This window comes from Cydia amplana, chromosome 9 (genome assembly GCF_948474715.1).
Source record: "Cydia amplana chromosome 9, ilCydAmpl1.1, whole genome shotgun sequence".
NCBI lineage: Eukaryota > Metazoa > Arthropoda > Insecta > Lepidoptera > Tortricidae > Cydia > Cydia amplana.
The window spans coordinates 11482882-11500955 of record NC_086077.1 but is presented as its reverse complement, the minus strand read 5'-3'; the positions used below and the strand labels follow the sequence as shown (position 1 = coordinate 11500955).

General features: G+C 36.0%; 2 protein-coding genes across 2 annotated transcripts in view; both read left to right on the top strand.

The window, feature by feature from the left end:
• Nucleotides 1-18074, top strand: part of LOC134651124 (nuclear pore complex protein Nup85) — a 329105-nt gene that overhangs the window by 177574 nt on the left and 133457 nt on the right. The gene's annotated exons all lie outside the window — the stretch shown is intronic.
• On the top strand, nucleotides 1066-5838 carry LOC134651143 (C-type mannose receptor 2-like). Its single transcript, XM_063506174.1, has 7 exons — nucleotides 1066-1168; nucleotides 1587-1691; nucleotides 2477-2608; nucleotides 3586-3783; nucleotides 4391-4508; nucleotides 5180-5316; nucleotides 5616-5838. Exons 1-7 carry the CDS (start codon nucleotides 1120-1122, stop codon nucleotides 5798-5800), a joined length of 924 nt encoding a protein of 307 aa, XP_063362244.1. The 5' UTR covers nucleotides 1066-1119; the 3' UTR covers nucleotides 5801-5838.

Genomic DNA, 18074 nt, shown 5'->3' with positions numbered 1-18074 from the left:
GAGAAGACATTTCTAGTAAAACGTATCATATCGCTTGTAATATATTTTAAACATGTATAAGTAGATGTTTGTGATTTAGTTAAATACATATTATGTATAATAAATATTAGTTTAAGCTGTAGACACATCGAAATGTAATGTTGTTAAATTGGATAAGTAATTGTTAATATTAATTCAAAGATTGTAGTGTCAAAGTCATATGATGACAAAAGTCTTTAACGTAGTCATAGATTTAGGTAACGTTGGAGCTGTAATATTAAATAATATTTCGTTGTTATTTTTGTATATAGCTAAATTTATCATGTGTATATGTAATGTACCATGCTTTAATGTTTAATAAAAATCAATGTTTTCACAATTGGTTTAGTTTTTTTTTATTTAAAAATAAACTAACTGCCCTAACCAAACTAGGAATAATAGTAAAGAAAATTTGGATAAAACTGTGACGTTCCATGGGTAAAGGTACCTTATGGTTGGTATGGAGTTATGCATGTTCCAGTAATGTACCATAAATAAGCTGTCGATAACACTAAAGACAAACCACCTATAAAAATATATGGTTGTCTGTAAAGTCGGTTTACGGACGATAATTTTGCGTGGTAACGTCAGAAGAAAACATTGACACATGAAAATTGCACACTAGTGAAGTTACCATGAAGATCTGTCCACGACGTTACCATGGACATCCGTCCACAATGTGACACTTTTTCGTGGATGCTTCCGGTGTTCATCGATTTACAAGACGTTATCACGTCAAAAGTTTCCCAACTGTCCAGTTCAAAATCGGAATCTTTGGTTGCATTATTGAAGATTCCCATATAGGTATCTAGTTCAAAATTAACCACGTAGATAATTAAAGTAAAAACAACTGAGTACCTACCTGCTCTAAAATCGAAAATTTAATTACCAACCTAAATATTCGTTGTTATTGTTACCTATTTAATTAATATTATATTGTGTTACATTATTATTAGTAAAGTTTTCCGCAATTAACCCACAATTATCCTTGTTGTTTGTTATGAATTCATTAGCTGAATAACATTGTTTCGGAATAGACGAGATTTTAGTTGAAACGATCTTAATTTAGTATTCAGGCATTGAGATAAATCTCGTGCCAAAATGTTTTTCTTAATAAACATATGTGTGATAACATTATGCTGTACCCAGGGTAAGTAAATACTCGTGATTACTTTGATGTTACACTTAAAACAAAAATAAAATAGATAATAAAAGTCAGCCGCTATAAAATATATTTTTAAAGTTAATTGCAATATATGTATAACAACACAATAACAAATTCAGGTACAATACAAATACAATACAAATACTCTTTATTGCACACCTCAATAAAAGAAGACAATACAAATAAAACAGAAATACAAACATAGGTAAACAACAGGCGGTCTTATCGCTAAAAAGCGATCTCTTCCAGACAACCTTTGGGTAGCGGAAATTAATAAATTTACATATGTCAGTAGGTGTTGCAAATGCAATGAAAGAAACCTATCACTAAATACATCGAAAACAAATTCAGGTACTTATAGTAAAATGGCAGTTATTTATCTTTTGACAACTGTGCAAAACAGCTCACAGGTTTGACTACTCTTACTCCCAAGAGGCCGAAGGCTGGCTAAAGCTACACCGGGTACCGGCAACTTGGCAAGACGCTTATCTCAACTGCTATTATGAAGGTAAAACGGTCCCTTGTATAATTATGTTTATATTAGCCCCTGTAAAGTGTTAATTGGCGTGATTGTAACAGGGGCTCTTGAATTATTTTGATGGCCAGTGGTGCTTTCATGTTAAGTAATAGTAGTAATCCAGTTAGTATACCTACTCGTACCTATACGAATAGTTTTTTGTGTTGAAACAAAATCAACCAATTAATTCAAATATAATTTTACTACTTATTAAAGAAACATACTATACTTACGTACTTACATATAAATTATAAACTAAAATATATATCATACAATATATCATACACTAATGAAAAATCGACCAAGTCCACCGGTGGCTGAGGCGGGAATCGAGCCCGCGTCTTCAGCTTACGCGGCTAACGTCCTGACCACTAGAGAGCTACAGAATGGGGTTCTTCAAAAAAAGGAGTGTACAGGTTTTTAAAGCGTCAGCAACGCGCATGTAAATTGTAACACCACTGGAGTCGCAGGCGTCCATAGGCTACGGGGACTGCTTACCATCAGGCGGAACGTATGCTTGATTGCCATCGACGTGATATTAAAAAAACTGGTTGAATTTTTGACAATACCTACACAATAAATGTTTCTAATATAGTTTGATATAAGTACCACCTACTCGTAATCCCCTGAATAAGTATGAACTAATATACTTAGATTAAGTACTGAACATGATTAAAACTCTTTAATAGGCAATATTATATTAACCTTTCGGTAACTTTGTGAATTAGGTAATTAAGAAATGTTAACTTTGTTACCTAATCGAAAAAGTTTCCCAGGTGCTGTTTTAGCCTCTCCAGAAAACGAAAATATGAAGTTGGCGCTAATTAAATCAAACTTTTTATCAAATTGTGGCATATACACGGGCGTTCACGCGACGTTCGGAAAAGGGGCCTACTTCTCAGTAAAGGGTGAGTGTTTATAAATGCACGTACGATCAGGGCCCCTATTCGACATGTACAACTGTCAGGTTTCGTGTCCACTTCAATCTAACAGTTGAATGAATCGCATGTTCATCAAGTGCGGATAATATCAGTTGGTACAACCAATAATTCAACAAATATGTCAAATTTTGGCACAGGATTGTTCAAAGACTCAACGGGAGTTCAACACGATACGTCAAACGTCGCTTGTCGAATAAGGCCCCTGTGATATACCAGTGACCAATTTAAAATATCGGGTAATTTGTCAGCGAATGATCCGTCGTGCAATTTGCGATAGATTTCTAAGCTTGATATTATTATTGATTAATTCCGAGACAAATAGGTAGGTTTTAGAAAAATAACGTATATTTATATCATCCATATATTTACTATGATTTATGTCGTTAATTGACATTCTGATGGCAACTGCAGTTGCATTAGGTATTTTTGCGGCGCATAATGCGGGCGCTGTCACTATCAATTTCGTTTATAAAAGAGGTAAATATTTTGTTTAGCTACTTGATAAAATAGCAGTAATATCCCATAATAGTCTCTTAATATTTTGCTTAAATTTGGATCAGCCGAACTGCAATTAGGTGTGTAATGTATGCCTTATTAGTTATACAGAAGCCGAGCAAACTAACTAATCTATTGACATATCGCTTCGTATATACCGCGAATACCACGATTGCTCGATGATTGCCAATGTTTGTTTATCTTTAGCATGCAACTTTGTTTGATTTTCGAGTGCAAATTTATACTAATTAACTACTCAAAACACATTTATTGCCTATGTTACTCCCACATCTGGGGCAAATTTATACCGCTGATTTTGAAATCGACGCATTCCAACAGCTTAAAAACTTGAGTTAACCGGTTAACCTTATAAACCGGGGTCAATAATAAATTATACCCAAGTTGAAATCTGTCTGCAAATGACCATTGTCCGTATTGTATTCCCTTAGGAACACCGTTATCTCGCATGCCGGTCACCTGGGCCCCTGAGGAGCCCGACAACTCTGACAACGCCGAGGACTGCCTCCTCATGCTGTCCAACGGTACCATGGCTGATGTCAAGTGCTCGGAGACCTTCCCTTACTTTTGTTACATTAGTAAAGAACAGGCAAAGAAGGAGCTTAACGCGTGCGGTACAATGGACGAAGGTAGGTACCGATATATTTTCGAAAAAGTAGACTAACTGAAATATATGTTGTAAGTATATGAAAGAAAAAGTGACCAAGTCTTCCATTTCCCAGAGCACCCCCTATTCTAAGTTACATTTGTTAATAATTTGTTATGTAGCGTTATTACTCACAATATAAAAAGTAGACAATTTAAAAATAATCTTAGCTTGTTAAAAGTTGTGAGAAAAGTATTTTTATTAAAATTGAAGCACTTTTTGTCTCTCACTCACTTATTATGCCAAACTTTTATATAAATATTCGTTAAAATAATAAACTGCCGTTATTAGTAACTTTTGGTTTGATTTCGGTTCTCTAGTATTGCAAATGTTAGATAATACCAAGAGACGAGAGGCCAAATCCAGACTGCCACAATCAAGTTGAAGAATTTTGACTATGATGACATCCTGGTAGCCTCACAGTCTGATATTTTCTTACTTCGACAGATATTGAGATATTTGTGTACCTATTGGATCTTTACTATACGAGTTTAAAGTACATTCATCGTCACTATTTAAATAGATTTTAGTCAAGTTAAATATGGAAGATTATTTTAGTTGTTAAGTTCTTTTTATATAAACATTTACAGAATACTCTTTGGACACAAGAACAGGTAGCTGCTACAAAGTGCACAGGTCCCCTCTGAATTGGACACGTGCATTCGTTGCATGCGCACGCGAGGGTGGCCATCTTGCTGTCGTCAACAGGTACGTGTAGCAGGAAATTAAGAGGAAAGTGGACGACTGAATCTCCGAACTAATTTTGCAAAGAGGAAAATGGGGACGTTTGTATGGAGCATCGGTCGTCCACTTATATCTTAAGAAGACTCTGATATAGATAAATAAATACTTAAATACGTAGAAAGCATACATAACTCAGAAAGAAATCTTTGTAATACCTAAACATATAAATAAATGCAAGGTACGTCTAAAAGCCTTTGTAATTGCAATGTATAAAAGGCTAGTACTAACCGCCAGGATAAGACCGATAATGATGACAATAACCTAAAAGTAACCTACTGCCGTATTCGAACTTCAAGATATTCACAAGAGACGACACGTACTAGATCCATTCTAGATACGTTAAAGCTTAGATATCAACTAATTCTCTTTTGCAGCGCAATTCGGGCAACCAATGTCACTTTTACGTTAGATAGAGGTAGATATCTATTAGATGTGAATTGGATCTCTAAGTCATATCCTGTGGAAATCGTTTAAGAGTATCTCCAGAATCGCGCAAATGTTAAATTTGACAGGTTAGATCTTAAACATATCGTTATCGTATCTTGGTGATGTCTAAAAGATATCTAATAAATGTCTATTACAAAATCCGAATCGGGCCCCTAGTCTTGATTCTAAACGTTCCCATTCTATTTCAGTATAATGGAAGCTCAGCTCATCGCCACGCTGTGGAACAATGCTCGTCCCCACTTTGTAGCCGGGAAGTATAACAGAGACATTGCTTTTTTAGGCTTCAAAACTATCGAAAATAAATTCCAATGGATGACTATACATGGTGAGAAATTAATTCAATTGTCCGTGCAGGAACAGGACAAAAATGCCATGCTCTCGTTTCGAAGGCCAAGATTCTCTTTGGATCGCTGAGCCAAAATAGTTAGTTTAGTTAGTTAGTTTCTGTCTCAATGATAAACAAAATTAATGAAATGTATCTTAGTTTAAAACATATCCGCAATGTATGCGAATATATTTTTTGGTTTTACCGGAAAACGGCAAGTTAGGAATTTTTAAATATTTTTTTTTCTTACATACAGTTTACTGTAAGTATAGTTAAACTTAATTATTTTTGTGCCATAGGACAAACGCTTGCGGCAGCCGGGTATGACCGGTGGTCCGACGGCCAACCTGACAATCCAGGACTCCAGAACTGCGGCGCCATGTTCCGGAACGGGCTGTTAGACGACAACAATTGCGACAACACGCTCCCTTTCATCTGTGAGAAGGATCCGGCTAGTTTACTCTCCGATGCGTTAAGTCAATAGTTTTGTGTCGCACGACGGCCTCGAAACGTACGCTCGACGCTGACGCTGACCACCATACATTGTAATGTATTTTTTGGAAATAAACTATTTGTATTTGTATTGTATTTGTATTGATTAAATGAATGAATGAATGAATGAATCTTTATTTAAGGTAACTAGTGGCCCATACCATACAACAAAAACAAATCAGCATCATGCGAGCACGCTCAGAGCCTTGAGCAGTGCCTTCTGTGGCCTTCAAGTAACGCTCGTCATAGTCGGGTATGATCGATGGAAACAACGTGATTATCGAGTAATAAAAATAGACAAAAAAATATGCTTCCATAGGTTTTTATCGGTTTCCACCACACTTTCATTAATGGATCGGATTACAGCGGAACAAAAAAAACAAAGAGTTTTGTTACAATGAAATAGGTACTTTCATAATAATAGGTGGAAAAACAATCTCCTGAAACTTAAAAGCTATTGATCGAAAATTAAGGCCAAGTTGACAAAGGACTCTACCGAGCTTACAAAGCTATATTCCTCTGGTGTAATGAAATTAGCCTGCGTTCAGTTGCAAGCAATATTATGCGATTTAAGAATTCTAAGTAAAAATTATAAATAAAATTAGAAAATATTTATTTGGCGTAAAAAACATACATAAACAACTACCTATATATTTATTAAAACTATAACGTGCTTCTATTTCAGTAAAACAAAACCTTGGGCAATAAGGAAACCAAAACTCATATACAAAGACATTAAATTCTCGGGAAGTGAATAAAATTTCATAGTTTAACGATTCCTCTACCTTAAATTCGTAGCGAGAATTGGCCCGTTATCCAATATAGGTGTTTTTTGTGCAAAGATAGAGAAAACTGTCTTAGTTTTACTTAATGTAAGGCCTGAGTAGACGCTCGAGTTGGGCGTGCAGCGGGGCGGGGCGTGCGGCGTGCATGACTACTGCATGTTAAACAAATGCAAGCGTATAGGAGCGGCCTTAGTGCACGCTGCTCAAATCCCTTGGGAGCTCGACGCCACGCTGCACGCCCCGCCGAACGCTCCGCTTCGAGCGTCCACTCAGGCCTTACACTTACAGAGGCATATAGTGGAGTTCATTTCTATCTTTAAAAATTACCTATTAATTTACTTTTTTATCAAATCGATCGGTTTTTGTTTTCAGTTTCGCCCACTTCTTTTTCTATGGTGTTATTGTTTTATGTGTTTCTGTTCACTGGTGCAATGATAGCAATATCAAACTTCACCACAGCAGCTCCGAAATGTGACTGCTTTTGTAATAAGGGATTTTTTTTATCCACTGCAATAACACATACTTACTTCTAATTGTGACATGTCTCGCTAACTACTCTATCTTGCCAATAAATATTGTCTCGTGGTGGCATAACTGAGTGTCCAACTGCCCATGCTTCCAGAAATATAGACAAACATAACTATAGTTTACTCTATAACATCACCACAAAAATAATCTATGTATACAAATTAAACAATCGATAAAATGCACAATGCTTACACAATGTACACAGCCGCCGCTCTAAGCGAAACATATTAAAAATGCCATTATTTTTTGAATTCACTTTTGCGTAAACACTGAAAACGAACATTTAAGCCCAGAACAAAGCAACCCTTCATCGGATTAGGCCAAAATCTATAACAATACCGTATTGAAAACCGCCCTCAGAACTTGCGAATATTAACAAACCGCAAAAGCTTTTTAACAAATCACAACAAACGGCCATTCTCTCATTAACGTTGCGGATTCATGAGACCGAAAATATAGACTTAGGTATTATAATGAATGGGCTAATACAGAAAAACACAAAAACGTACCTGATGTATGTTCAGTTTTTAGTGTTTTCCTGTAAGAAGGAGACACCTGAAGATCTACTGCGAAAATAGAAAATCGTAATTTCGTTATCGCCTCTCTATTAATATAATATAAAACCGGGTATCCGTTTTATATACACAGTACCGAATATGCTCTTAAATGGATCCCCACCATTTTTAGGGTTCCGTAGCCAAATGGCAAAAAACGGAACCCTTATAGATTCGTCATGTCTGTCTGTCTGTCTGTCTGTCCGTCTGTCCGTCTGTCCGTCTGTCTGTCCGTCCGTATGTCACAGCCACTTTTCTCCGAAACTATAAGAACTATACTGTTGAAACTTGGTAAGTAGATGTATTCTGTGAACCGCATTAAGATTTTCACACAAAAATAGAAAAAAAACAATAAATTTTTGGGGTTCCCCATACTTCGAACTGAAACTCAAATTTTTTTTTTCATCAAACCCATACGTGTGGGGTATCTATGGATAGGTCTTCAAAAATGATATTGAGGTTTCTAATATCATTTTTTTCTAAACTGAATAGTTTGCGCGAGAGACACTTCCAAAGTGGTAAAATGTGTGTCCCCCCCCTGTAACTTCTAAAATAAGAGAATGATAAAACTAAAAAAAATATATGATGTACATTACCATGCAAACTTCCACCAAAAATTGGTTTGAACGAGATCTAGTAAGTAGTTTTTTTTTTATACGTCATAAATCGCCTAAATACGGAACCCTTCATGGGCGAGTCCGACTCGCACTTGGCCGCTTTTGTTACACCTGGTAGAGGTAAACAACGAAATTTTGCTTTTCGACTGTCGCCGCAAACCTTCTGTGAATACACTTTTTACATAGGTAAGCATATCATAATATACATGTATATGGTAATAAATGTACCAATATTACGTAATAGTCGATTTAGACTCTCGCGCGAGCCACGAGACGAACCGCGAGCCGAGCCACGAGACGAGAGTGTAAGCGGTGGGCTCGCGGCTCGTCTCGTGGCTCGCAAGCTCGTCGAGCTAATATAATTTAAACACTAACGGCACAGCATAAGGTTTATAACCGAATGACAAGCCGAACGCGAGTGTAAGCGGTGGACTCGCGTCTCGTGGCGCGACTCGTGGCTCGTCTCGTGGCTCGCGCGAGAGTCTAATCCGCGTATAAAATGGTAAAACGAACGCTTAATTTTACTAGGTATGCGTCACTTTTAAGACACTTTTAGAAAAAAAACGATTGCCTCTTTCAAATAATGTCTAGTGGACGATGAAAACTAAAAGCAGTAAGTACCGATCTTGTTCAAAATACATTAACATTGTTGTTGTGATGATGTTTACTAATGATGCTTACAAGTAAAATGAGCCTTAAATGTAACTGATTAAAGTCTGAGATACAAACATTTTTACAAAACTGAAGGAAGTCTGCTAAATTTCTAGACGTACCTATACTCCGCGAAAAGATAAAAGCGAAATCTCGAGTGTCTGACATTTAATTTATTTGGAGTATATGTATTGACTTTGTTATGTTTGAAGGGGCATTTCAAGTGTATTAGGAAAATTATGGCCTGACTATTTGAGATTACATTTTGAATGGTTCTGATATCATAGAGAGCCGCTAACAATATGCATGCTTGGGTACAATTGGTACAAAAGAATTTGAATATGGTGCAAAAAAACGAAGGCTCTTGCGGAAGAATAGTTTAACAACATCAATTCCATAGAATATTTGGTATATTAAGAAACAATGCTCAGGAAAATGTTTAGAAAATAAAATCTCGATGGCATTTACAATACCTACCTACTTAAGAGTGAGTATATACCATCCTTATATATTGTAACTTAAAAATCTAAAAATATAATTTTAAGTAGAAGTAACGTGTCTGTCCATTACCATATCACACATTCCGGTATATGACACAAAAACACATACGGAACCATGATAAAACGACGTGTGTGCTGTTCGTAAAAAGAAGTATGTCGGGATAAAGGGACTTAACGAGCACACCAAACTTTCACTCAGCAAAGAAACATACTTCATACCAAAGTAAATATTTGAAGTTGTCTGGAACGATCTTGCCGAGTTATTCATACTCACGGGAGCACGTAGCGTAGACACTTATCTCGTTCAAAAGTTGATAGTTCAAATTCAAACTACGCATTGCGGCGTTACCATTGGGTAAATAGAAAATAAAGCATTTTTATATTTGTTTCAGATAGTTTTTTTATTTCAATTGCTTTACTTATAGTTCGTTTTTTTTTAGCATTAGAAATAAGGTAAACAATCTTGATGTGTCTTTTAATTGAAAAACACATTTTAAAAATAAGTTATGGCAAATATGTAACAATTATGAATCTAATACGATCATTTATATTCTTCTGCTTTCATAAGTAATAGTTTTTGATTTTTAAAAAGCGTTTTTCAATTAAGACATGTCAAGATCGCTTACCTTCTTGCAAGTTCTTTCTAATGCTAAAAAAAAACGAACTATAGTGTAAGGCCTGAGTGGACGCTCGAGTTGTGCGTGCAGCGGGGCGGGGCGTGCGGCGTGCATGTTAAACAAATGCACGCGTATAGGAGCGGCCTTAGTGCACGCTGCTCAAATTACTTGTGAGCGCGACGCCACGCTGCACGCCCCGCCGAACGCTCCGCTCCGAGCGTCCACTCAGGCCTTACACTTACTGCTAAATGATCAAATATCTACTGTGCCTAATCTCAGTTTTCATCGACGCTGTTTCAATCTCAAAGAAGGTAATTTTATGTATTGTATTTTATTAAAAATAAAGATTTTAAGAAGATTTTTGTTATATACATTATGATTCTGGCCCGTACTAATCTATTATATGTTACCTAAACACATGGACCTAGAATAGGTTCATGCCTAAACAACGCAATATTTCTGGCAGAAAAAAAAAATTAAATAAGCCCTGTTTTTTGTATTTAATCGATCAAAACAACCTTGTAGGTACTTATCTTCTTATATTAGTGATTTTCTTTTCATCTAATACTAAAGTAAATGCTTCGTTGAATATTTCAGCGGCGACCTAAGTGTTTTGTTAAATTTACCAAGTGCAAGATTTTTCCGTTACAGTGCAAGAATACAGTCAAGTACATAATTTTTTTAGTGTTGTGTACCTGAAAGGTGATATGAAACCCTATAACTTTTCTCTTATATTTATTAGCTTTTCGGTGAAGGAAAACATCGTGAGGAAACCTGCATACATCTGCGAAGAAATTCAAAGGTGTATGTGAAGTCCCCAATCCGCATTTGGCTAGCGTGGGGACTATAGCCCAAGCCCTCTCGCGCATGAGAGGAGGCCTGTACCCAGCAGTGGGACGTATATAGGCTCACATTATTATTATTATTTGTATCTCATTTTGGCTTTCACGGGCCTATAATCCCGGTTTTTTGATAGGCTTGCGTGGGGATATAGATCCAACACGTTTATTATTATTATTAGAAGAAGAAAATCATAGCTAACATATTTAAGATGAAGGACAACTACTTATCAATGCTGCGTCTACATAGTTTGTTTATACTCTAATTGTGAGCCAATAAGGACGTTTGACCTGAACGGTCAAAACTTAGTGGAGGTAGAAGGTTTCCCTGTATTTATTTTAGGCCACCATCCGACCCCAAAGCTGCCCTAGTAGCACGGTCGCATTTTTATCGTTTGTCACCATGCCTGTCACGTTCTAACTAGTATGTAAGTGCGAAAGTGACGGGCATAGTGATAGTCGATAAAAATGGAACCGTGCTGAGCCCGCTGGATTCCGATCCCTTTCTCGCTACATTATGGTAACAAAGTCGCGCTGCGTCTCTTTGCTCGTGGTCGCGATACAGGCAATAAAACAAAACAAGGAAAAAACAAACAAGTAACAATAGTTATTTATTTTACAAGGCAAAGTTGTTATTTAATTCCTTGTAAGGATGGATAGGGCTGGGGCTTTAATCCGGAATAATACATAAAAGGGAAATGTACCTACGATACTTAACGGTTTATTATTATTACAAATATTCACTCGAAATAACAACTAAAAAATCGCAACTAATCGTAAAATCACAACTATTACAACTAACCAATATGAGATATAAGTCACCTGAACCTAAACCAGGAAGTACCTAAGCAAATGACATTTTCTTTAGAGAAGAACATAACCAGGCGTGGCTAACTCCGCGATTTTGTCGCTTTGCTACAGGTAGCTAAAAGCACATCCGTTCCGCCCCAATTTTGGGGAAAGCCATAAACTGCGCGTGGCGCTGTCGCCACCTATCGGACATATCTGTGCTGATCGTAACAGACGCGTTTTGTTAGAGAGTGAGTCTTCTGTCTTAGTACTATTATTTATTCTGTGACATATAACTTGCAATGTACCTACCTATGTATGTATGTAATATGTACCTAACTATGTTTGTACGGGTCAAATCTTGCAAGTTAATTTCCCATTGGTGACAATGCAATATTATGATACCATCGAGCTGATTCGATGATAGAGGCAGAAGGTGGCCATAGGTACTCTGTGATAAAACAGCGAAACCTAATTGTGTTTGGGGTTTTTAGAATTGTCTCAATGCGTATTAGTTGCCTGTTGAAAGAAAAGTACAGTCAGAGATAAAAGCTTGTACCAAAAATGCATTTTTTTTTCAAAACTTATTGAATTTGAAAATGTAAAATCATAGACAAATACGCCCTTCGTGATAATAATAATATATTACGTGCAAAAAATACTTACAAAAAATATTCCGTAGGTAATGATAATATTTCTGTTAAATAAAGTAGAATTTGAGACAGACTTTTAGATTAAAGTAACTTTTTTAGTTACACTTCGCTAAGTACCTATAGCTTTTATAGGATTGCTCTAGCGTCTTACGGTCTTAAGTCCTAACAATTAACTTATATTATCTGGTTTAATTTAATGCCCGTATTCGGTTCGGTCCATGATGTCTAATTCCCCGAATGTCTAGTCGAGTTACGTGAATTCCCCGAATGTCTAATCGTCATACGTCCATTTACTGAAACGACTAGTGTCCACAAGCCTAATTCCCCGAACGTCTAGTCGTCATACGTCAATTACTTTTTAGTCGTTCGCTATTAGTCTACATCGCAAACGGGCTAGAACGCAAAATGACCACATTATTTTTTCCGTTTTATCTGAACTTTATAGCGATGTCGACGGAGCCCCGCTTACGCGGGGCTCCTATTCTGTGCTGTTTGGCCTTCGGCCATTTGAATAAACCAAACGAACCTACCTACCTATATCAAATGTGGTGATATAAAAAGTGGTCATTTGGCATTGGAACTAGACATTCGGGGAAATAGACACTCGTGGAAATAGATGATCAGGAAAATAGACATAGGTGGAAATAGACAATCGGAAATAGACATTCGTGGAAAACAGACATTTAGGGAATTAGACATCATGGACCGAACCGCCCGTATTGGATTTACACAATGCATTTCTTGACAATTGTCGCATTTATCAGGTTGGTGAAACTTTATTACAATTTACAAAGATGCAAAAAAAGAGTAATTTACGCTTAGTGAACAGTGTCGAGCCGTTTACAAAGGTGAGACGAAAGAATTTTATAAAAGTTCTAGGTAAAACGCCATGCGTAGATTACGCTCCATAGATTCCGCTTATAATGCATATACATTATAATTATTATATGCATTTATACCACACATTTATACAAACTATATGAAGTCTCGCGTTGAGTTGACCACACGCAAAGGTCTTACTTATAAACCACCTTAGAACACCTTTTGGCCTAAACCGGAATTAATATCTAAACAACTAAATATAATCAGACCAAGCTAAGTTGGCAGCAATTTTGATAGCCCAGACGATGCAAGATTTTTAAGTATACGTCATAATTTCATTGAAGTTTGACATTTAAAATAAAACTTTCACCGTCTGGGCTATCAAAATCGCTGCCAACTGACTTAGTTTGACTCTATTCACATTTGAACCTCTTAAAATAGAGCTCCTGTTCCTGACATGGGAAGGTGTCCGCTATTACAGCGCTATTGTTGCGCAACTGGACCATTTAATGCTCTTTCCTGATTTATCGGGGCAGTATCGAAACAATAGCTACATACTTAGTATTCCTTTCTGATTGATGAGGATGCGGGGGTACTGTTCTCGCGCCAGTTCCTTAAAATCAAGTCAGGCAAGGGCCTTATTATTATAATAATGGTCCATCTAGTGAGTAAGCCAGGCAAAGCGTTTTCCGTTCTGCCGCGCAATTATGTAAAGAGGACTTTAAGTTCGCTCTTTACTTTTATTTTCACACCACGCACCTACCCCTTGTTCATGCTTCGTTGCTTATTTTTTATATGATGTCACGAATCTCGATAATATATTTCGTTATCATGATTTCATCATTTTCAAAGATATTTAGTCAGCTGCGCCGGTCAAGCGTGAAGTCTTGCCACCGTACACGGATCATCCTTACGATATATCCTTTCCCTATAGAAGATAGGGTTTCGTGATAAATGTTAAAGGATTTAGATGTCAAATGTAATTAACTGGTTTAATTTGACGTAAATAAATGTATTTTCTTTCTTTATTTCTTTCTAAATGTGACTTTCGATTGATATTTTGCGTCTGATATTGTGACACAAGAAACATCCGACTTGATAACAGTATTTCCTTTAGATTTTTATTTAACAAGCTCAAGCAAGAAAAATAACAGTATTAAGGCCCCTCCAAATGAAATTGGAAACAAAAGAGTGATTGCGTGTCGATGTTGCTATTCTTATAGCTTGACTAGCAAAAACAATCCATATAGCACTTAACCTCGAGATTCGAGGTCGAGATTAAAGTAAAATCAAAACCTCATTAAATATTTAAAAGAGAATTGGCCTCCTGTAACTTATACTCGTATCGGCTTAAATTTGCTGGCTTATTTTTCCTGCGACTTGGGCTTTGTTTCTGGACCCAAGTTACATTTTCTGTTTGTACCACTGTTTGTACATAATTCTTGTTGATATGTTTTTTTTTTGTTTTCCTTCTGTTCCTGTACTATGTGTGCTTTATGGAACAAACTGATGCTTTTGCAACTACTTCTATTATAAGTAATATTTTGATAGAAATTTGGCGTTATGGTGGCACTCCCACACTCTGTCGTTAGTCAGTGCATACCGATTTTAGATTAATTTCGTATTTTTATGAGGCGGACGCTCGCTTAATCCTCAGTAATCACCGACTATACAGTGCCTGCTTGAACTGGTTCGAGATTGATTGGAGTTATTGATTTCTGCCAAATCACTTATAAATCACGTTTTTCCAGGTCTTCAGAATTTAGCAAATATAGTATTGATTGAACAGTACCTAAATATTATAGGTACCTACCGCACAGTAGACATATTATAATGGTATCCACTTGATCGCACAAACATGACCTCAATGCGATTCCACCAAGAAGTATGTTCAGAACACTAATATCTCGACATGAAGACATAATCTGCAGGCTTTATTTGATTAATCACAATGTACCTGAAGTGTACTTATTTCACCATGAACGACCCGGAGCGGGGGTCGAAGTCTCGTGCACGCGACACCCTAGCTCCCCAAGAAATATTTTTGCCTCTGAGCACCATCGTTCTTGTTATATGAAATAAAACTTTGTTTCTTCAAATCTGTTATTTTCTCTTTCAATAACTATTACATCCTGCTATAGCGGTCATCGAATTTAACTGTTTCAAAAGTATTCTTTCCCCGTCCACAACCACGTAAGCCAAACAACTCGGAAGAGAGATCTAATGGGTTGTAGTATAAATATGCTCGTACATATGTTAAGATCGTTAAGTTGCGTCGTGCGGCAAGTTTAAACAAGCTGCGATTCGGTTAGCGGAACAAAGGCGAACACGGAACACGATTAAACAAGTCGAGCGCTCTGTATAATGTAGGTACCTATGTCATTATTCCGAAGTAAAGGTATATTAGGAGGAATTTGACTTACTTAGGTATAGGTACCCATTAATTGTAAACGATATCATATCAACGACAATATTATCATGATAATCATATCTATGTTATACCTCTCGCGTCGAATGATGAGTATGATGACCTATCATATTATGATGCACAACATATTTACGGTTAAATGCGTTTTTATGATTTTTATCAGAGACCGTTTACGTAGATACCAAAAATTTGGACCAATTTATAGCAACTGCTATCACTTACACAGCTATATTCGAACTTTAAGATACGTCAAATATTAGATATCTATTAGACATCATTTCATTTCATTTATTTTATGCATAAACCATGGTTATAATAAGGTGTTACATAAACATTTGGTACATGGTCGCCCTGCAAGGGCGTAGCACTGTCTTAAAAACTAGTTTAAAACTAAAAAGTTTATTATAGGTACCTACAAAACACGATCATTTTTAAAATTGTTAGTTGTAGTAGAAATATAACAGTAATAAGTAATAAACAATTCACAATAAATATAGAACATTGATGATTTATCGTCAAGAAATAATTATAGTAAATTGGAATTATAATAATAAAATTAGTTAAATGTCAAGTCGTTGCAGTTATAGTTTGTTAAATTATCATCAAAATACTCAGTTATGGTATAATAACATTTTGAGACAAGTAATTGTTTTAGGCGTCTTATGAAGGTAAAATCTAGTTCTTCGTTTCTAAGTACGTCTGGTAATTTATTGAAAATTTTGATTGCCATGACGTATGTGCTTTTTGAATGCATTTTCAAATTTGATGAGGGCAGCATAAGCATGTTTCTGTGCCTAACTGAGTGAGCTCTAGACAAAACCTCTTCTCGTTTTTTGAACATACTAATATTTTTTCTAATGAACTTACATATTTCTAGAATATAAATTCCTGGTAGAGTCAGTAAATTGTGTTCTTGGAAATGTGGCTTGCATGTATCTGGTATATTAATGTTTGCTATTATGCGAACGAGTTTTTTTTGGAGTATAAAGAGATCTGGTGCGTCCGTACTATTTCCCCACAAGATGATGCCGTAGCTTAGCCATGCATAGGCATATGCGTAATATGTTATAAGCGAGATTTGTAGATCCGTGGTTCTCTTTATTTCTCCAAGCACCGTCAAACAAGTGTCAAAACAAGTTTCTTCAAACAAAAACGTCACTTTTGGTACTTGTTTGACACTGACATATCTTGGTGATGTCTTATATCTAAACTTAAATATCTAGTTCAAAATCCGTATCGGGCCCACACTGTAAGTAAATAAGTCAAAATCGCTCATTCAACTGTGTTATTGCCACATATGTGATATATTCTAGTGAATTTCTTAACATGGTCGTTTTAAACCAACCCTAGACAACGTGACAAGCCGGCTAACGTGACACGCTCAAAAATAAAGCCTCAAGCCGAACTAGGGTGTACTCCCAGTACTGGTTTTCTATACTATTTATCATGGTCTAATAAAACATGGTCTTCTCTTCCCAGAGTGTCACGTGCCTACGTCACAATAACATTGCCACTTTATTTCAACATAACATGTTACATGGGTAAATTATATCTATGGTTAATAAGTTAAAATATTTCTTTACAATTTTATAATTTTCATTTATTTGTATTTTATCTTAAATTTTACAATAACACGTCATTTTTAATTATTCGTTAGCAATATCTTCCGATTCACGAAAGAAATTTCAGACGTTCGGGTAATTCTGTTTACACTACTGGCAACACAGGATAGCGCTGTCACATTTGACAATCCGCCATTTTGTCCCTGACCGTCATCCTTGTCGAACGCGTGTTAATTGTTATTTCCTTCTCGCTCAGTGTCAGCAGTCGCAGTGTTTTCCAAACTTTTCACGTCGTAAGCTTTGTAAGGTGAGGATTCGGAGCTGAGTACAAACAAGTGTTCAGCTAGAATGATGATTTATTACTGCACTAAATACATGAGTAAATGGTCCTTATATATATCCTATGAACTACGTACATAACTATATCTAGTATACACTACACCATCCATCGCATGTTTAAAAAAAATACAAATAAACATTTATATTTTTTTTGTTTATAATACATTACTAAGTAACTATACCTACGTACAATGTTAACAGGTTACTTACACTAATAATATTCAAGTTATAGAAAATAAAAAAAACTACAATAACAAAACTACGAATATAAAATATTTACAAAATACAAGGTTTGGTGCGATTTTTATGCACCACGTCTTCTTTTCCATTTTTAAGTATTTTTACATTACATCCTAAATCCTCTAAAACTAAATAAGGTCCTACATAAATGCTTTGCATCTTATTATCCGATACATTTCTTAACCATAAGTAACTATTGTTGCTATAGCTAACAGGCTTTGAATGGGAGTCATATTTCTCCTTCCTTTTAAGTTTGCTGTTTATTAAATTAGTACGAGCATCTGCCTGCGCCAGCTCTAATCTATACTTTAATTCTAAAGGATAACTACCGTGATTATATAA